Consider the following 21,399-nt stretch of genomic DNA (forward strand, 5'->3'; position numbering starts at 1 on the left):
TCATTATATAGTGCCTTTCATATCTATCTATCTATCTATCTATCTATCTATCTATCTATCTATCTATCTATCTATCTATCTATCTATCTATCTATCTATCACTGGTAGCATGTTGCTCACTTCTTCATCTTGCACATTTCCCTTTTTACAGCTCAGTATTTATTATTATCCTGTCACTGACTTACTGATATGATTAAAGCTGCCCATAATATGCCCTTCGCCTTGTGCCAATGAGGCTTTGCTCTGGATGGGTGCAGAAGGCAGGTTAACCTGTCAAGAATGAGGAAGTGCCTCTGACAACAGCCCAAGACCCTTCACTGGCTGATTTAGTCCGGCTGATCTATAGATAGATTTTACTTGAAAATCCACACACTTGGCTTCTGCTTTGTTTTTCTTGCTGAACTTCCTGCACTCCAAATATGGAGAGGCTTTCTATTCAAGAGCCTTATAAAAGCACAACAGACCTTGGGAGGGTCTGTGAGGACCACGCAGTGTAGGTAACCTTGTCTGACCCTTTTGTCTCCCCGCCGCTCCAAGCTTTGCGATTCTTTGTTACTCTGCTCTTGTTGCTCATCTCGTTGCTGGTCTCTTCTTTAATCCTCCTTGCTTGTCTTGTCTTTTTCTTCCCTTTGTCTATTGCTATTTTTTTATTCTTTTTCTCAGCATCTCTTCCATCTTCTGTTTCTCTCCTGGCTCCACACACTCTTAATTTCTTTCAAACTGCAGGTTGCTCCATTTTTATTCCTCTCGTGTCTTTGTTTTATTCAGTCCCCCTGGTGCTCCCCTCCACTCGTCTTCCCTAGACATCTTTTCTTCTTCTCTTTTTATACAAGCCTACTACTCACCTTGACTTTTTCATTTGCTCATCTTCTCTCATTTCTCCTTTGCTCCCCTTCAAAATGCTTTTCGTTTATCTTTCTTGTTTTCCTCCTCTTTTTTCCCCCCTTACTTTCTCTTCCCCTCTCCTTTACTTTACTAATCCTTTCCTTCTCCTCCACCTCTGTCATCCTCTTCTCTTCCTTCTTAAATTTCCTCCTTTTCTTTCTTTCTTTCTTTCTTTCTTTCTTTCTTTCTTTCTTTCTTTCTTTCTTGTCCTTCTCATTCTCAAGCCAGCCTGTCAGTGTCGCACGTCCAAACCTCTTTACTTTGTTTTGCAGGTTCCAGTCAGCAGCTCTCCAGCTTTCTTGCATCCGAGGATCTCTTAGGTGAGCCCATGAATTACTTACAAAACCTGGAAAGCTTTACAATAAAGGGGGCCACCAGCGAGCTGAATGGAGGGTCCCCCAGTCAGACCATCGTTATTGATGTAATGATTTCTTCTTCACCTGCCTCGCAGCTTTCATCATTTTCTTCATCTCAGTCTTCTCCTTCCCTCTTCTTTAACTTTTATACATTTCTCCTTTTTCTTCATCTTTTTCTTCTCTTTCTTCTTCTTTATGACCTCATACTTTTTCTTTTTTATCTCCTTCACCTGCCTCCACTCTCTCGCTCTTCATCTCCTTTTTCTTTCCAAGATTTTCTTGTTTATCTTCATCTTCTTTGTCTCGTTTTCTTTTCTTCAGCTTATTTTGCTCATTTGCCTTCTTCATTGCCGTCTTCTTCTCACTTTTCACCTCTTTCTCTTGTTTCTTCATCTTTTTCTCCTCTTTCTTCTTCTTTCTCTTCATCACCTCATTTGTCTCCTCTTTTTTCATCTTCTCATACTTCTTCATTGCTTCCTTCTTCTTCATCCCATTTATCTCCTCTGCCTTTTTCATCTTCATGTTATTCTTCATCATCACCTTCTTCCTCTTCATCATATCATTTTTCTCCTCATGTTTTCATTTTCTTCATAATCTCATTCTTCTTCGCTGCTTCCTTCTTCCTCTTCTTCATCATCTTCGTTTCCATCTAGTTTTTCTTCTCTTCTTCTTCTTCATCCTATTTTTTCCCCCTACCTTATTCTTCTTCTTCTTCATGTTATGCTTCATCATCACCTTCTTCTTTATCATCATCTCATTTATCCCTTCTTTCCTGTTCATCTTCTTCTAATCTCATTCTTCTTTCTTAAAATCTCGTTTTTTCATTCATCATCTTCTTGTTTGTCTGCTTTTTCATCTCATTCTTCTTTTTCTTTGTCTTATTCTTTGCATTTGCCGTCTTCATCCCTTGATGTTATTTTTCTCCTTTCTTCTTCATCTTGTTCTTTACCTCCTCCATTCATGTCTTTTTCATCTCAATCTTCTTCTTTACTTTCTTTATCTTTTAAATCTAAATGTTCTTCTTCTTCATTCTTTCTTCTTCTTCTTCATGTCATGGCTCCCCCCTCATATAATTCGTTGAAGAGAGTCGTGAGTGGTCGTCTCTTTTTGCTTATTTCCAAGTGGCTTCTCGGACTAGAAAGCTGCATGTGAAGAGGATGCGCTGACAATGGAGGCCTGGCATGGTGGCAGTTGGGCGCCTCCGCCGCTGCCGCTGCCTGCCTTGTCTCCGGTTTTCTAACACGTCTCTCCCTCCCCTTCATCTTCCAGCCTTTCACGATGGGTGACGCAGAGATGGAGATGTTTGGGGTCGCCGCCCCATTCCTACGCAAGCCCGAGCGGGAGAGAATCGAGGCCCAGAATAAGCCGTTCGACGCCAAAACCGCTTGCTTTGTGGCGGAACCCAAGGAGGCCTACGTGAAAGCCAAAATTAAGAGCTCTGAAGGTGGGAAGACGACGGTGGAAACGGAAGATGGGAAGGTACTGATCATTCATCAGTCACTGTCTGTCCATCAGCTGGAAGGCCTGATGTGATTCGGTGTCCTTTCTAGAATGTTCCGGGCTGCAAACGTCACCGGTGTCTGCTCCCTTTTGTCTCTCCAGACAGTGACGGTCAAGCCGATTGACGTCCACCCAATGAACCCACCCAAATTTGACAAGATTGAAGACATGGCCATGCTTACCCATCTGCACGAGCCCGCGGTTTTGTTCAATCTGAAGGAGCGCTACGCCGCCTGGATGATCTACGTAAATATATATATATATCTTCCTGTCCGTTACTTCATGCTGTAAAGATGGTGGCTGGTTAAGGAGAAATACGGATGAAAAGTTACTTTGTGGTACTTTGGGGTCCCTCTGATCCTGATCTGCAATAGTGAGGGGAACCGACGTTGGCAAACGGCCTGCTGTCATCGAAGCATTTCTCACATCCAAAATGGGGACCGTATTGGCGTAATAACCCTGAATGTTTTCTGCCTCCCCTCTTGCAGACGTACTCAGGGCTTTTCTGCGTCACCGTCAACCCCTACAAGTGGCTTCCGGTGTACAACCCTGAGGTCGTGGCGGCATATCGGGGCAAGAAACGGCAGGAGGCGCCTCCTCACATCTTCTCCATCTCAGACAACAGCTATCAGTTCATGCTGACGGGTAAGACCCCCGAGGGAACGATGGGCCACGAGTTAACAGTGGGGGGGATTCAGTGCCAGCTAGCTCGTATCTCAAGGGACATGCCTGACATTTCCCCTGTTTTTACCATTAGATATCTCACTCGGTAGACATTAACCGGTGGTCCAAGTCGTTCGTGACCTGATATGGTGGTGACAGTGACGGGGAGCTTTGTACACAGACAATGAAAGTGTCATTTGTGCCACTCAAGACATCGCTGTGAAGCACTCCTGCACCACTTTGAGACCTTTAATCAGCTGTCATGGTCAATACTGTAGACCTCTGAATGAAGCCTGAGGACCACCTTCAGTACACAGACAGTTTTTGAAGATAATTAGGCGCACATTACGTATAAATACATAAATTGGGGGCCGTCAGAGTTAAAGCGCCAATGCAAGTGATGGATGTCATGACCATAACGCCCTCCAGACTAATCCATTAGCAATGGCTGACAAAGACACAGTATGCTTTCATTTTGAAACTCTCCCGCACTGCTCCGAGGACAAAAACGTCGTAAACGTTGTGCCGATGAATGTAAAAATAACAAAAGTAAAAAATCTGATATGTCTGTTAAGAACAAAACGAGCCGCTAATAACAGCTAATGTATAATTATCAAAATCCGCACCAGAGAGCAATCCATGGAAGTGCAACTGAATTCACGTCTGTGAGTGAAACAAAATTGGAAATATTAACTATTGAAAAATGAACCGCAGCAGACCACCAGCTAGACAAAGGGCTGAAAGGCGTCATTAACAGCATTATAGGCAAAGCAGTGCACTGCGGCCCCCTACCTAAACCACTGCTCAGCAAGTCACAACGTGCATAGATTGTCATGGGGATCCCCAGTCCACTGCCCAGCGTGCCCGTGCGTTAAGATGGCCCTGATTCAGACGGAGAGGGACCTTTACATGGGACACTTGTGCTTTATACAGCATTGGCGGTTTAGGTGAAAGTCACATTTACTGACTGGGCTGACGTCTTTATCCACCATTTATGATACAAACGATCACATCTCTCTTTTTGGTTTTCCAATTAGAGCATAGTTCAGTTTCTTCTTATAGACTGGTTGGCATCCCACCATGGGTGACTATACGCACAGAGAGGTTGTGACCCCTTCAAGGGTCAGTCCCTGCACTGTAATGAGTTGAGAATGGATGGAGGGCTCCACAGTTAAATCACCCTCTTCTCCTCGGCGTATTTAATAAGGGGGCGACTCAACAGTGTAGTGAATGAGCTCTAACACCCCTTTATGGCTCCTTTCACTGCGTTGCTCTATAGACGTCCATCCTTCAGATCCTTCTTTTCCTCTCTGGGTGCCTACAGTGCAGCTCCTGTATTCAGCGGCTCAACTCATGTTACCCCAACAGTGGACTCTACGGTTGGCACTTTGAACACATCAAGACTTGCTCACCTCATAATTAGCACTTCCAGTACATTAAATCGTCCTGTTGACTCCAGAGACCCCCTAAACGCTTTAACAGGACCCACTGTTAGCCTTGCATTGGTCGGCTACTGCAGTTTATAGCAAACTCGGTGAATCCTCGACCTCCAATCAAACCTCACGAGCAGCTGCAGTACAAAGACGTCCTGTCGTCTCGGCTGAGGGGTCTCAAGTTACTGTGATGAGCCCCCCGATCCTTTAATAGGCTGCAGTGCCCGTGAGCAGAATGAATAATTCAAGCAGTACGAATTCTCACTTCTTTTTTTGCAGTCTGTCTAGACCTCCATTTGTCTTGGCTTTGTGGACCTCAGGCAAAACTTTACAATGCAAGTCAATGAAAGCAAAAAATGATGGGCCTGCTTTTGCTGTGGGCACTCATGTTAGTCGTCAATCAGTCATCATCCAACCCGACATATCCTAACACAGGGGTCCGCTGGAGCTAATCCCAGGCAGCAGGGCAGGAACAAATCCCAGGAAGGGCTTTAGGATCACCAATGCACCTAACCTGCGTGGCCTTCAACTGTGGGAGGAAACCCCCACAGACACCGGGAGAACATGAAAACTCCACGCAGGGAGGACCTGGGAAGCAAACCAAGATCCCCTAACTTGAGGCAGCAGCGCTACCCACTGTGCCACTGTGCCGCCAGGTATAGAAGTCATAATACTAAGAAAGTAAACCTTCTGGTTAACCCAGTGTCTGATAGGGTAGAGTCGTGGTGCTGCAGCAAGAAGCTATCCATCCATCCCACCGCCCATCCATCCGTCTGATCTCAAGTCACGTCATTCCACTTCAGGAAAGCAGGAGCCAATTGGAGACTGGATGCCTGGTCACCTGACCTTCCAATCAAAACACAAACACAGAGTTATTCATGCCAGGCTAGTTAAGAGCTGGTGATTAACATGTGCATTGGGGTGTAGGAGGCAAAGATATTATGGGGTGTCTTAAGAAAGTCTGGGCCGTTTCATTTCACTTCTAACCACCGCCCTTTCTTTTCACAGATCGTGAGAATCAGTCCATCCTTATCACGTAAGTGGGCTCATGTGTGTCTCTTTTGTGTCTGGGAGTGTTTTCTTGCTTTAATTCTGCCTGCTCTTTAGCATTTAAATGGAAGAAAGCAGTTAGAGCAGTTGGGGGCTTTCCAGCTCAACTGGTGAATAAAAACCAGAGTGACTTGTGACCCACCGGCTGCAGCTCGTAGTTGAGGAGCATTGATTTGGATGAAATCGCTTAACATGAGAAACATCTGACGTGGTGGGATGAAAACACCAACAAGACAAAATATGAAACTTCTAATTAACAAATTAGGCCGGACCCCCAACGACACCCACAACCAGGCAAAGTGGCCCTCTTGGACTCATCTTGGGATTTCCCATCCTGGAGCCTAAACAGACATTGAATTTCAGCCATAACCATTTTTGCAGATGCGTCATTTTTTTGAATATTTGAATATTAAAATATTAAAAAGTGCTAATAAACACTCAGTGTGAAAGGTGCTAAATTAAATGGAGACTCCACCCAAAGATGGTATTTTTTATATGTTATTTAACCCATGCGGTTTGCAGCAATGGAGGACGGACACAGCAAAACCTTTGACAGAACGGAAGCCGACAACAGCAAACGGCATCAAAAACATCCATGAAAAGAATCCCATGTTACAGTCCTCTGTGCAGTTTTGGGTCTTTGGACTACAAAGAAGTGTTAGAAACAGTCCAGAGAAGAGCGACCGGGTTGACCGTAGGGCTATGGAGGATGAGTTATGGGGAAAAATTCAAAGAGCTGAGCCTTTACAGGAGACCTGACTGAAGTTACAAAGGGAATCAGTGCAGAGGATCGAGACGTTGACTTTAAAATGAGCTCATCAAAAGCACGGGGGCACAGGTGGAAACTTGTTCAAGGTAAATTTCACACAAACATTTGAAAATGTTTTCTATACACAGAGAAACACAGACACACGGAATGAGTGACCAAGTAGCGTAAAAAGACAGTAGGACTTTAGGGGCCTTCAAAACTGACTTAAGTGGACTGGAATGGTGAGCTTGCTTGGGATGAATGGCCTGTTCTCGTCCAGATTGTTCGAATGTTCTACAGAGTCGCGTCTTTAAGCAACACATGCATTGTGAGCAAGCGACTTGTTTTTTCCGTTGACATTTTTGATACTGTTTGCTGTTGTCCAGCATTTGACCCCATTGGCTCCTCTACTATGAGAGGTTTTGCTTTCTCTGTTCTCCACGAAAGCATCAGATTTGACATTTTTCTCGGCCATCACCACAAGCTACATGGGGTAAGTAATATAAAAAAACTACGGGGCTCTGCCCCCTGCTCGCTTCGTTCGCCATCCCCCAGGCGGGTGCTACGTGCTAGCCACTTCACGGCTCTGCCGCTCGTGTATGGGGAAGTGGGTGTACAATTTCAACAGATTGTTATTTTCATGGGAATTGTTACATATGCGTAATAGACCTAACTATTTTACATTACAGTGAGTAATTAACCATAGTAAAAAATAGTAAAATGTAATAAATTGAAAGAAAATTAAGTTTTATGTTACGTTAGAGGTATTCGTTGCGTCATACGTTTTCGTTCTGTTTGGCTTTGAAATTAACATGCAAATACTTTTTAAACTTACACTTTTACTGTAAAACTTAAGTGAAAACAATATTTGGAATTAACTTTTCTTGAATATTGAATATATTGAATCTTGATTCCGTGTTTGGACATGAGTGAATATCGTTTATTTCTGTCAAATAAATTAATCGACTTTTTCGAATGTTTGTCCCTGAGATTTGTTAATTGTCAGTGCAAAAGCGATTCTAACGGGAAACTGTAAACCTTTTAATACAAATGGCATATCAAGATCTCCTTTGGTGTCTAATGTTTCCTCTGAAGATGGACTACATTACCTTTCTTGTCGCCTGTTCAAATTTTACCTATCAGAATTGTTTGACCAATTTTGAATACAACTAATCTTGTCCTACTGGGGGGGCGCTGAAGCTGTACAAGGGGGGGCGTCGAACAAATCAAGACATCAAAATTAATTTTTTACATTTTTATTTCAAATTTAAATTTGCAAGCATATAATCACAATGAATGCATTATAACTAAAATTAAAATAAAACATTTCTAAGGCATTGATCTAATGACTAATATGTGCCTGCTTTAAAGTCCACAGCCTGTCCAGGTTTGAATTGATATCCGAGATACGACACTCTGAGCTCGTTTACTATTTGAAGTTTGTTTCTATGACGAGCGGCGCCGCTGCTGCGTTTATAGTCGCGTATTTTCAATCCAGAAAGTTCGAGACGTATCGGTATCTGTCGCGAACATTCGGGTAACAGCAGATCAGGTGATAATGCGGCGCGACTGCACCACATTGGCAGCGTAGCCAATATTACCAATTTGAGTTAAATAATTTACTGCGTATTGGGTTATTTTCATGATACAACTAACAGCGGTATAATATTCGTCGGTCGAAAATACTTTCGTCTCATGCAGATTGACTTCACCGGTGTCCACGTTTACGAGATTTTCAAAAATGAAAACATATTTAATCGTTTCTTTACATAAAAAAAAAAATTAAATAAGAATAAATAATTTATTCTTTGTTTTTGGGATTAGAATTACTACCAAAAACCACACAAGGCGTTTTAACAGTTATTAAAGCACTTTTAAAAAAATGAATTGTAAATATATCATCGAAGTTAGCTGAACACATGCAAATCTTATGGAAGTAAAAATGATAGGATACCGCGACACCGCACGAGTATCATACCTTTGTTAGTTGTATCAGGGGTTATTCTCATTAGAACATTAGAACATTAGAACACTCGAGACGAGAACAGGCCATTCAGCCCAACAAAGCTCGCCAGTCCTGTCCACTTGTTTCCTTCAAGAAAACATCAAGTCGAGTTTTGAAAGTCCCTCACATCTTACTGTCCACCACACTACTTGGTAGCTTATTCCAAGTGTCTATCGTTCTTTGTGTAAAGAAAAACTTCCTAATGTTTGTGCGAAATTTACCCTTAACAAGTTTCCAACTGTGTCCCCGTGTTCTTGATGAACTCATTTTAAAATACAAGTCTCGATCCACTGTACAAATTCCCTTCATAATTTTAAGCACTTCAATCATGTCACCTCTTAATCTTCTTTTGCTTAAACTGTAAAGGCTCAGCTCTTTTAATCTTTCCTCATAATTCAACCCCTGTAGTCCTGGAATCAGCCTAGTCGCTCTTCTCTGGACCTTTTCTACTGCTGCTATGTCCTTTTTGTAGCCTGGAGACCCAAACTGCACACAGGACTCAAGATGAGGCCTCACCAGTGCATTATAAAGGTTGAGCAGAACCTCCTGTGACTTGTACTCCACATCTATCTTATATTATGCGGGGGGCGCAGAATTAATCCAGGTAGAAAAGGGGGGGGCGCAAATATGAAAGATTGAGAACTGCTGCCCTACTGCATAGCCCATCACTCAGACATACTGTAAATGACGCAGTAACATTCCGATACAGCCGGTGGAAGACTGGACGGTGTTAACGGTTGTAGATATTCTTCGTGATATCGTAAGTTGATGTTTTCATCTTCTGCTCCATCACCACCGACTGTTTCAGCCGAGTCTATTGATACGCATTTAACCAAATTGCCGTGTAACTGATTGACCATTTTTGCGCTAATCCATTTGACTTCATCATTTCTTGGTGCTAGGATTTCCTGTGTACTCAGTTCTTCTGTTGATAACCCTTCGGGATAATATTCTTCAATAAAATTTGGACATAATACGTCTTCTTTAATTGGGAACTTAAAGTGAGGAAAATGTAAAAATTTATAAGAGCTGAGAGCGTAGGAACTGAGTCTGACAAAAGCATTCACACGAAGGAGAGGTGAGAGAACGGCGGGCGCGGGGCTGTGACCCAGAAATGGTTGAGAGGAGGGCGGGACTTGAAAAAATCGCTTGGCAATAGTCTCGTCTCATCTCAAGATTTTCTTTTATAATAGAGAGATATCTTTTTTGGGTGGCGTACTCCTTTAAGGAATGATTGACGGGATGCCTCATTGGTTCAACTTTTTCACTCTCTTTCTTTTAAAGCGGAGAATCCGGTGCCGGGAAGACGGTGAACACCAAGCGGGTCATCCAATACTTTGCAACAATTGCAGCGCTGGGAGACCCTGGCAAGAAAAAGGAGCAGCAAAGTGGGAAAATGCAGGTAAAGTGTGAAGCGCAGCCCATTCTGCCTTAGTGCTCCTCCACGTAAGTTTGTTGGAACTCGAAAGGCTACTCATGGCAGAGTCGTGGGGGACGACGGATAAACACCGTAGAATGGGAGCCCAGCTTCTGCACTTTTCAAAACTGTGATGCCACATGGAAGGAGAAGTGGGGTTTTGGATGGCAGGGGGGCGTGTGGACTAATCACAGTTGGCAAGAACAGGTGGGCTTGACTTGAAAAGACCGTCTGATCCCCTTTAATGTCTGTGATGCTCTCGTATCACTGCCACAAAGCGGGAGACCCCCACCTCCCCCCCCACCACATCTCACCACTCCCGTTTTATCAGCCCTGACCTGCTCTCTGAAACATGTGCTGGGGGAGGCGACGGGCCGGACGGCACAACTTTTAAGTGCAGCGTGGGACAGCTGAATCCTCCAAAGATATAAAGGAGGAACAAAGAATGCGCACCATGTGTCACTCACTGTCTGCCAGCTTCTTTTGGCACAAACAAGCCGATGCTTAAGGAAATGTCATGTGTCACTCGATCTGTGCTTAGCTTTTGTGAGGCAACCGTGGCAAATCAAGAAAAGCTGCTCCGTTTTGGGCGACTCCGTTTCCAGTGAAGTCCTGCCCATGGCTGCCGGCCTCGGTCAAGCTTTGTTTCAGGGGCTGCAAACAGAAACAGGGATGCCTCAGTGATGCCGAGGCACTGGGCTGCTCACACTTGCCTTGTCAATCTCATTTAATGGGCATTGATAAGGGGGACTGGCATCTTACCTTTCACCTGAGACTGTTGAAACAGGCAGAGGACCTCCAAATCCCGAGCTAAACGTGTTCAGATAGCTGAGGAACGGAGGCGCGTAGTATGTGTGCCTCGAAGCTAGAAAAACAGCAGTGGATGAGTTCTGAAGAATGTCCAGCAGTTCTTCTGTCAATCCATCCATTAGCCAACCCGCTATATCCTAACTACAGGGTCACAGGGGTCTGCTGGAGCCAAACCCAGCCAACACAGGGTGCAAGGCAGGAAACATACCCCGGGCAGGGCGCCAGCCCACCGCAGGGCATCAATCCATTCATCCCCCTACAATCCATCCAAAGTGTCTTCGTTTCACTGTTTTTGCAGTTCCTTGGTGAGACACCGGGTCTTCACTAAAGAAAAATGAAACCCATAAAATACATTCCCTCTTTTTATAGTGCCTTTCACAGAGAGTGCGCCATGATAAGACAAGACAACTTGCCACTTGCTGTGCCCCTCATGGCTCCTTCATTACCAAATGCAGAGTCCTTTCCTGTACGATTTCTTGTCTTGTCTCTTGTGTTCTAGGGAACTCTGGAGGATCAAATCATCCAGGCCAATCCTCTGCTGGAAGCATTCGGCAACGCCAAGACCGTGAGAAACGACAACTCGTCCCGCTTCGTAAGTTTTGTTTTTGTAGTTCTCTGGCGAGGAGGCTCCATTAGCGCAAACCGCATTCCCTGCATCTTCTCTTTGTTTTTCTGCCTAAATAGGGAAAATTCATCCGCATTCATTTTGGGACAACGGGAAAGCTGGCATCAGCAGATATCGAGACATGTAACCGTTCTTCTTTTCATTTTCGCTGCAGCGCCTCATTAAATACGATTTGCTTATCTTGCCGTCATTGCTTTTGCAGACTTGCTGGAAAAGTCAAGAGTCACATTCCAGCTGCTTGCTGAGAGGAGCTACCACATCTTCTATCAGATTCTTTCCAATAAGAAGCCTGAACTCATAGGTAAGGGCCAGGGGCCTGGAGATGTGAGCGTCTATGGTGGAGACTGTGGTCGAGTGATCTTTGGGCACCTCCAAACAAGCCCCTCTACTCAAAGTGCAAAAAAGGAGTAGTGGACCTCCAAAGATCCACACAATCCCTGACCTGCGCTAAATTTAGGTCTGTGCCCACTGCATTGGCCCCAAACTCATATCGGCCAGCTTTACCAACCCTACAGTCCCACTATGGGACAAAGGCTCCTAAATAACGAGAGTCTCAAAAAGTTAACAAGAATGGGGGAAAGGAAAACTGTGAAACCTCTGATCCAACACAAAACAAGGCAAGATCCTGGAATATTTCCGACAGATGATTTTGATCACTTGGTCTTGGGCCTCGTTTGGGTTTGACTAACGTTTTCACTTACGAGTCCTTTTTATCTGCCACTCCTTTTGCACCTCTGAGATGGTGACAGAACGCCAGGCTGTGCCAGTGTCTATCCAGCCACATTCACCCACAGGAAAACACATTCCATCCATCCATTAGCCCATTTTTCTGATTGAACCTTTCATAGTTTGAACTTCTACAAATTACTCTGCACGCTACAATGACCATACACACACAGCCAAACACAATGAAAATTGCATTATTTTCTCCACTTGGAGTGTATAACCTAGGCTTGAAATTTGTCACTGTGGTCACACTGTTGTCACTCTTGATGGCACATAGCAGTTTATGGTCTCATGTTTTTCCTTCACAGATATGCTCCTTGTTACAACCAACCCATATGACTACCCATACATCAGCCAGGGGGAGATCGCCGTGGCCAGCATTGATGATACCGAGGAGCTGATGGCAACTGATGTGAGTCAATAAGATCATCTTGGCTTATTGGGGCTACCATTGGAGGTGTACCACTGCGAGGAGGTCCTGTGACCAACCAGGACACTCTAGTAAAATTCCCTCCTTCAACTGACTTGCAAATGTCAGGGAATTCTCAAGGAAAAGTTGAAATCTTGTCTGCTGAGGAAAAGAGAATTGGGCATGCCAACTGTACTGGTTGACAGCAGGACGAGGTGCCATTTTCATAAAGTGGATGTATGATCGCACAAAGTTTGAACGAACAGGACTCATCCTTTTAGAAACGTGTTGATATTGCACTATTCTTATGTTTCCTCACTATCATTTGCCATCAGAGATATTTGGGATCTACAATCTTAGCGACATTTGGTACCAGTCTGCTCTGCTGTATGTACCTCTTCTCTGTTTACAGCAAGCTATCGATATCCTCGGCTTCAATGCAGAGGAGAAAGTTGGGATCTACAAACTTACCGGAGCTGTGATGCATCACGGGAACCTGAAATTTAAGCAGAAGCAACGGGAAGAGCAGGCCGAACCTGATGGCACTGAAGGTAATTTCAGATCTCTGGAATCGGGTGCAATATAAATAATATATATTATTATTATTATTATTATTAACATGCAGCCCCAGGTTCCTCACAAATAATAGAAAGTCTGACTCCTCTGTTCCGTTAAATTTCTAGTGGCTGACAAAGTCAGTTACCTCATGGGTCTGAACTCTGCCGACCTGCTCAAAGCCTTGTGCTTTCCCAGGGTGAAAGTGGGGAACGAGTATGTGACCAAGGGTCAGACGGTCCAGCAGGTACACCATACTCTACTCGGAGATTAAAATCTAAATCCCCCTTGGGAATCTCTCTTATATCTCTTTTCAATGTCGCTCACCAGGTGAACAACTCTGTTGGGGCACTTACTAAAGCAGTTTATGAGAAGCTCTTCTTATGGATGGTTACGAGAATCAACCAGCAGCTGGACACCAAGCTCCCTCGACAACACTTTATCGGTGTCTTAGACATTGCCGGATTCGAGATTTTTGAGGTAGAAGGAAAACATTGGTCCTAGGCACCTTAGACTTGTTGTAGACTGGTTACAGCAAATGGTTAAAAGTATTGTACTTATTGGTCTTTAAGATGAACAGCTTGGAGCAGCTCTGCATCAACTTCACCAACGAGAAGCTGCAGCAGTTCTTCAACCACCACATGTTCGTCCTGGAGCAAGAAGAGTACAAGAAGGAGGGCATTGAGTGGGAGTTCATTGACTTTGGTATGGACTTGGCAGCCTGCATTGAGCTCATTGAGAAGGTAGGACTGACAGTTCAGGTAGCTATTGGGATCCTGATGTAGGTCTATGGAGTAATGTGCTCCTCTCTCTTTCACCAGCCCATGGGTATCTTCTCTATCCTGGAAGAGGAGTGCATGTTTCCCAAGGCAACAGACACTTCCTTCAAGAACAAGCTGTATGACCAGCATCTGGGCAAGTCCAACAACTTCCAGAAACCCAAGCCATCAAAAGGCAAGGCAGAGGCCCATTTTTCTCTGGTCCACTATGCTGGAACCGTGGACTACAACATCTCTGGTTGGCTGGAAAAGAACAAGGACCCCCTGAATGACACAGTCGTAGGGCTCTACCAGAAAGCTTCACTAAAACTTCTGTGTCATATTTTTGCAGCATATTCTTCCCAAGATGGTAAATGAGAAATGCATTTTATTAGGTAGGGTTTGGCTGATATGGTGTAGTCGGCAGGAGTGTCAGGGCACTCTGGATGTGGCAGTTCAGTGATTCACTCAGTGCTGGGGGTTTATAGGAATACTGAGCATCATTGTGTGTTCACCTGGTAAAGCTGGTACCTCTCCTTGCCCTTTTTGATTGGGTTATCTGGTCTTTTTACTGTTATAGATACTGCGGGCAGCAAAAAAGGAGGCAAGAAGAAGGGTTCTTCCTTCCAGACTGTATCGGCACTCTTCAGGGTATGATACATTTGTTTCAGAAATATGCTTTATAAAAATGAAGTGTAATGATCAGAGCAGCCACCAAGGTATCTCACTCTGTGTTTTCAAACGTGGGAGCAGCATTGAGGTGCATCCTTAGCATGGGCACCAGGCAACTCCAGGTTTCTGGGTAAGAATCTCAACTGCAGCAATTCTCTTTGTTTGGTTTCAACGTTCTCCCCTTTTCTGTTTAGGCTTTTCGCAGGTTGCTCTGGAAGATGCATGTGTCAGGTTGAATAGTGGCTCTAAATTTGCCCCTGAAGGTTGAACATGAGTGTGTTCTGTAATGGTCTCTCACCCGATAGTGCTGGGTTAGGTTCAAACCTCTGCCACACCCTCAGCTGGTTTGAGTGGGTTTGTTAAAGACAAATGGATGCTGTTCCTGTTTATTATGGGTGTCTTTTTCCTTAGCACGGATTTTAGGTTCACTTTAATTTGAACTGTTAGTAAGTATATCTACTAGGCTTCTCCATCAGAAGTCCACATAGTGATTAACTCTTTTAGGATTGAGGGCGGATGTCAAGTTTGGGTATGCAGTAATCCCTCGCTATATCGCGCTTCGACTTTCGCGGCTTCACTCTATTGCGGATTTTATATGAAAGCATAATTAAATATATAACGCGGATTTTTCGCTGCTTCGCGGTTCTGCGGACAATGTGTCTTTTTACTTCCTGTACATGCTTCCTCAGTTGGTTTGCCCAGTTGATTTCATACAAGGGACGCTATTGGCGGATGACTGAGAAGCTAACCAATCAGAGCACGCAGTTAAGGTCTCCTGACTGGGAAGCTAACCAATCAGTGCACGCAATTAAGTTCCTGCTTGCTGAATGAAGTGTTAACCAGGAAGTCTCGTCTCGCTCATTCAGCATCAACGTGTTTCGCTGTGTAAAGAGTTGTGCTCTTTTGTGTTTATCTTTGTGCATAGTCAAGCCCTTCATTATGGCTCCAAAACGATCTGCTACTGCTTCAGGGGCCATGCCCAAGTGCAAACGGAAGATGTTAACGATTGCCGAAAAGGTAAACGTTTTGGATTTGTTGAAGGCTACGATTCTTTTATTTAAAAAGTAGGAAAGGAATATAAGATCTACGGCCGCAGTGTCCTTTTAACCAGGGTGCAAAACGAGTTGTAAGTGGATGTAATAAGGCAGTAGTCTGGATGGAATCTGCTTTAGGGATTTGCATTGAAGAAGAACAACGGCGGTGCTTCACAATCGCCTGAAGAGGCAACTTTGGAAGAGCTGTAACGCTCTCCTTTGTTGTGCAGTAAAATTAAACTCATTGTTATCGGACAAGTCATCGTGTCATTGTTGGTGAGTAACCATAATTAATTTTCTACTTACAGTACTTAGTACATGTACGTACGTTTAGTGTCACTGTACACACATTTACTGTATACTATTTTTCTTGCATTGTACGTATTTATTGCTAGCGGCCTGTCTATCGTAATGGCTGGAACATATGTGATATCGGAGACACTCAATATCTTTAAAATAATATTTAGGTTTTACTGTATATAAACAGTGTGTTTATATACATAATTTCAATGAATCTTACCTAATATCTAAGAGAATACAAAGGGATTATGCTGTATAACTCTGCGGGGAATATTTATAAACAGTGTGGGAGAGTTTATACGGGCTTAAAATATATAAAAATAACCACACAAACATGGTTTCTACTTCGCGGATTTTCACCAATCGCGGGGGTCTGGAACGCAACCCCCGCGATCGAGGAGGGATTACTGTAGATTGATAATGAGCTGTAAACATCGACAAAACACATCGTTATTTTATAGGTGTATATTCTGCGCTAGGAGGAATATTAGACTGGTTGACTTGACGTTGAATCCCTGCAAGTGCAGGAGTACCACAGAGTAAACAACATCGGCAACAACGGCATCGACATCTGCCGATAGAGCGAAGCAAATGTGCCAAGCAAAATACTCGGTGGACGATGCTTATTTCATTTTTCTGAATTTACCTCTGACTCTGTCAGAATTTGATTAATGGTGCAAGTGATCTGAAGATCGAGATCTAAAACGAGATTGATCAGTCCCAAGCTGCTGCTGCCTAACACACAGCTGCTAATGCTTCCTCGGCAGCCAGAGATGGCTAACACACAGCAGCAGGCGTTTTATGTTGGTTTATGTGAGAAACTATTGCTTTGTGTGCTTTTCAGAAAAATATTTACCACTGGGAGAAAAGGGGGAAAAAAAAAATCAGCCCTAAAAGAGTTAATGACGTAAATCTTTATTTTGTAAAAAAACAACAGAATCATTACTTTGCACACATTTTCTTCATTTTAATCATTTTAGTGTTATTTTTGTGATGTCATCGCGCTGGGATTTTGTATTCGTGCCATTCAGGCAACACTTTGCAGCTGAAAGTGAGATTTGCAGCGAGGCCGTGTGTGCCGTCGTTATTACCGGTGTAGCTTCTCCAGGGTCCAATTCAATGGATAAAAGACCAAAAATGTTTGTTTTTGTGAGTAGTTATGTTTTAATAGACAGTTTGAAATCTTCTGGCTTTGGTTTCTGACCTCTGATTTCATTTTACATTTGGGCTTTGATGATTTTGCTTTTTGACGTCCCGACTCTGACCTCTGCCTGTACAATGACCGGGCTTGTTTTGGCCCTTTCAGGTTTTCCATTTTCTGGTCTACAAATTCCTAATCCTTCTGGTCATGCAATTAAACTGTACCTTCTTCAAAGACGTGTCTCTTAAGGTGGGCATCTCTAGGATGAGGTGGTTGTATCTGGAGAACAAAGGTTAAGGTTAGGCTATGTCCGCACTGCCACGTTTTCATTTAAAAATACAGACATCAGTGTACGTTTTCGCATTTTGTCCACACATCCCTGGCATTCTTAACTCCCAAAAATGGAGACTTTTGAAAACGCTCTTCACAGCTGATATTTCTGAAAAAAGGGTTGCAGTGTGGATGGGTAAAAACTGACGCACCCCCTCTTTGGTCAGTCAGTATCAAGGGATAAATTAATTGGCTCCGTAACTTCCAGTGAAATCCCAGCATTCCGCATAGCAACACAAAAACAGAGATAGACACCCTTGAGGAAGGATGGTCTTAATTGTGTATTTTCAATGAAAATGGGAGATCTGTCCTCAACAACCCTAAAATGTGCCACGCATTTGGGTAGACTATAGTGACCAGACTTGAAGGAGCCTACTAAAAGGACTTTCCTAATTTTCTCTTTTAGGAAAACTTGAACAAGCTGATGACCAACCTCAGGTCTACGCATCCCCACTTTGTGCGCTGCATCATTCCTAACGAGACAAAGACCCCAGGTGGGTGTCACCCACTTCAGTTTTTCTCTCGTTTTGATTCAAATCTTTGGTGTTCATCCACCACTATCAATTCACAGGTGCGATGGACCATCACCTCGTCTTACATCAGCTAAGGTGCAATGGTGTGCTTGAAGGAATCAGGATCTGTCGAAAGGGCTTCCCCAGTAGGATCTTGTATGGAGACTTCAAACAGAGGTGAGTTTAGATCAGACAAATGGAGTGACAAAATCATGGATGAGCTCTGATTGACCCCATTCAAGAACACGCTTCCAACAGGTACAGGGTCCTGAATGCGAGCGCCATACCTGAAGGGCAGTTCATAGACAGCAAGAAGGCTTCAGAGAAGCTTTTGTCTTCAATTGACGTTGACCACACCCAGTACAAGTTTGGACACACTAAGGTAAAGGTAACCACCATCCACTCTGTACCATCCGAGTCTGTGACATTCGGTGACTCCCCGCCTCTTCCTATGAATTTCAAGGTGTTCTTCAAAGCTGGTCTTCTGGGAACTCTTGAAGAAATGCGAGACGATCGATTGGCTGTCCTGATCACTCGCTTGCAAGCCGTCTCACGGGGATACGTCACAAGACTGGAATTCCAGAAAATGATGGAGAGAAGGTACTGAGTGCACCACCCCCATTCGTATTACCACCCTGTAGCTTTGGCTTGAATTTCTTTTCTGTGTTTCTGTCTAGGGAATCGATCTTTTCCATTCAGTACAACATCCGCTCCTTCATGAATGTCAAGAATTGGCCATGGATGAAGCTCTACTTTAAAATCAAACCCTTGCTGAGGAGCGCCGAAGCAGAGAAAGAAATGCAGAACATGAAGGAGGAGTTTATCCGCATTAAAGAAGAGCTGTCCAAATCGGAGGCGAGAAGGAAGGAGCTTGAAGAGAAGATGGTTATCCTCCTACAGGAGAAGAATGATCTTCAACTGCAAGTGCAAGCTGTATGACAATTCTACTACTACTACTACTACTATGTGTTCATGTAAATTAAATGTAAAGTTTTACGCATATGAAGTAAAAATGTCAGGTTTGAATACACAATGGGCGGTCAGAAAATCGAGAGTCCACCTTAGGAGTCGTAGTGGACTCTAAGCTTTTGACTTCCTGACAGTGTCCAGAAGCCATTAAGAAGGCAAATTGAATGTTAGATTATATAGCGCCTTGACGTGTGCAGTACAAGTCCAAGGAGGTTCTGCTCAGGCTTTATAACACACTGGTGTGGCCTCATCTGGAGTCCCATGTGCAGTTTGGGTCTCCAGGCTACAAAAAGGATATAAGAAAAGGTCCAGAGAAGAGCGACTAGGCTGATTCCAGGGCTACAGAGGATGAGTTATGAGGAAAGATTAAAAGAGCTGAGCCTTTACAGTTTAAACAAAAGAAGATTAAGAGGTGACCTGACTGGAGTGTTTAAAATGATGAAGAGAATCAGTCCAGTGGATCGAGACGGTGACTTTAAAATGAGTTCATCAAGAACACGGGGACACAGTTGGAAACTTGTTAAGGGTTAATTTCACAAAAATATTAGGAAGTTTTTCTTTACACAACCAGTGATAGACACTTGGAGTAAGTGACCAAGAAGTGTGGTGGACAGCAAGACTTTAGGGACTTTCAAAACTCGACTTGATGTTAATAAGAGGACAGGACTGGTGAGCTTTGTTGGGCTGTTCTCGTCCAGATTGTTCTAATGTTCTAAGGTGCAGAATATTCTAGTCTTGCCTGTGTCTCTGCTTGTTGAAGGAATCTGAGGGTGGGTGGATGGCCATTTCTATCCATACAAGTCATGAGGTTGTTCAAAGCTCTTAGAGGAGTTTATTCATCCCACTGAAATTAAATAATTTATTTGGAATATTCCATGTTTTGCACAGTTCACGTAATTTGGTATTAAAATTAAGGATACCAGTGAAAATTTTGACTTAAATATTTATATTTATAACGACAATGGTACAATTACAGTATTTAAATACAATAACAGTTGAAAACAGAGGATGCAGTGGAGGTCCTTCTTTTTTAGGATTGTCTCACACTGTACGATACTCGGTCAACTCACACACACACACACACACACACACACACACACGTCTTCATACGGCAGCCTAATAGAAAACATTATGTGACACACACAGAGAAAATCTCAAAATCAAAGTTACCTCTGAAAACACATTACACTCTGTCCTTTGAAACAGGAAACGGAGAATCTGGCTGATGCTGAGGAGAGATGTGAAGGTCTCATCAAAAGCAAAATTCAGCTGGAGGCCAAAGTGAAGGAGATCAACGAAAGATTGGAGGATGAGGAGGAAATGAATGCCGAGCTAACAGCCAAGAAGAGGAAGCTGGAGGATGAGTGCTCAGAACTTAAGAAGGACATCGATGACCTGGAGCTCACCTTGGCCAAAGTGGAGAAGGAGAAACATGCCACCGAGAACAAGGTGGGAGTAATTTCAGGAATGATATTTAAGATTTTTTTTGGTTAAGATGGAGATATAATTAAGGTTGCGGTTTATGTTTTCTCTCCAGGTGAAAAATTTAACAGAAGAAATGTCCACCCTTGATGAAACGATAGCAAAACTATCCAAAGAAAAGAAAGCTCTGCAAGAAGCCCACCAGCAAACGTTAGATGACCTGCAGGCTGAAGAAGACAAAGTCAATTCATTAACCAAGCTCAAAGCCAAGCTGGAACAGCAAGTTGATGATGTGGGTATTATCAGGTTTACTAGACTACCTTGTGGCTTCAGCATGCCATATTTCATGATCCTACCCAGCCTAATACGTAAAGCTTTTTGAAAATGTAGCAGGCTTATGACACTATTAAATGCTGACTACAATGATTCTTTTGCATCATACTTTGTACAGCTTGAAGGGTCTTTGGAGCAAGAAAAGAAAATCCGTCTGGATCTTGAAAGGGCTAAAAGAAAACTTGAAGGGGATCTGAAACTTACTCAAGAGTCCATCATGGATCTGGAAAATGATAAGCAGCAGATGGACGAGAGACTGAAAAAGTAAGTGAAGTGTGGATCATGATTAGGTCTGCCCATTTAGAGGAGGATCTAAAATGACTAAAGAAAAGGTACCTCACACATCCTTTTGTTTTTACACATATGTAATCCATCAGATGCCATTCAATTGTATGTATGCCTCTTATTTATGTCACTGTCAAGGATCTCATATTAAATGTGACATGCTGTGTATTTTCCTCATGAAGGCAGACAAAAAGCCGCTTCACCCGACCCTTCACCCCCGTTACTTAGCAACTGCTTTTCTTTTCTTGTTTCATCCATACAGAAGTGGTTGAGGATGGGCACACGCCATGCTCCGTGGAGCTCTGAGTTTCTAATCTGTTTTCAAAGCACCTTCACAATTGTGATCGCTAATATCATCATATTTGGCAAAGTGGCCATTGGAGTACTCGCTACCAGAACAACCACAATGCATGTCACGTGACAGGAAATGAGTCCATTTTTGTATTTTTTGTTTTCACTAA

At 43.4% G+C, this 21,399-nt stretch overlaps 1 protein-coding gene across 1 annotated transcript in view; it reads left to right on the plus strand.

Annotated features, from left to right (window-relative positions):
* Window positions 1-485: 485 nt before the first annotated feature.
* Window positions 486-21,399, plus strand: part of LOC120517968 (myosin heavy chain, skeletal muscle, adult-like) — a 34,749-nt gene continuing 13,835 nt past the window's right edge. Inside the window, exons 1-25 of the mRNA XM_039740514.1 lie at window positions 486-497; window positions 1,158-1,205; window positions 2,511-2,720; window positions 2,844-2,987; window positions 3,230-3,386; window positions 5,846-5,873; window positions 9,925-10,042; window positions 11,367-11,459; window positions 11,552-11,615; window positions 11,695-11,793; window positions 12,527-12,630; window positions 13,040-13,178; window positions 13,311-13,429; window positions 13,513-13,662; window positions 13,755-13,925; window positions 14,004-14,310; window positions 14,521-14,591; window positions 17,824-17,911; window positions 17,989-18,106; window positions 18,188-18,311; window positions 18,393-18,529; window positions 18,607-18,862; window positions 20,105-20,347; window positions 20,436-20,612; window positions 20,772-20,917. Coding sequence (XP_039596448.1) covers window positions 2,520-2,720; window positions 2,844-2,987; window positions 3,230-3,386; window positions 5,846-5,873; window positions 9,925-10,042; window positions 11,367-11,459; window positions 11,552-11,615; window positions 11,695-11,793; window positions 12,527-12,630; window positions 13,040-13,178; window positions 13,311-13,429; window positions 13,513-13,662; window positions 13,755-13,925; window positions 14,004-14,310; window positions 14,521-14,591; window positions 17,824-17,911; window positions 17,989-18,106; window positions 18,188-18,311; window positions 18,393-18,529; window positions 18,607-18,862; window positions 20,105-20,347; window positions 20,436-20,612; window positions 20,772-20,917 — 3,254 coding nt within the window. The 5' untranslated portion in view covers window positions 486-497; window positions 1,158-1,205; window positions 2,511-2,519. The remainder of the gene's footprint in view (window positions 498-1,157; window positions 1,206-2,510; window positions 2,721-2,843; window positions 2,988-3,229; window positions 3,387-5,845; window positions 5,874-9,924; window positions 10,043-11,366; window positions 11,460-11,551; window positions 11,616-11,694; window positions 11,794-12,526; window positions 12,631-13,039; window positions 13,179-13,310; window positions 13,430-13,512; window positions 13,663-13,754; window positions 13,926-14,003; window positions 14,311-14,520; window positions 14,592-17,823; window positions 17,912-17,988; window positions 18,107-18,187; window positions 18,312-18,392; window positions 18,530-18,606; window positions 18,863-20,104; window positions 20,348-20,435; window positions 20,613-20,771; window positions 20,918-21,399) is intronic.

The sequence above is a fragment of the Polypterus senegalus genome, chromosome 17, assembly GCF_016835505.1.
Source record: "Polypterus senegalus isolate Bchr_013 chromosome 17, ASM1683550v1, whole genome shotgun sequence".
In the NCBI taxonomy this organism is placed as follows: domain Eukaryota; kingdom Metazoa; phylum Chordata; class Cladistia; order Polypteriformes; family Polypteridae; genus Polypterus; species Polypterus senegalus.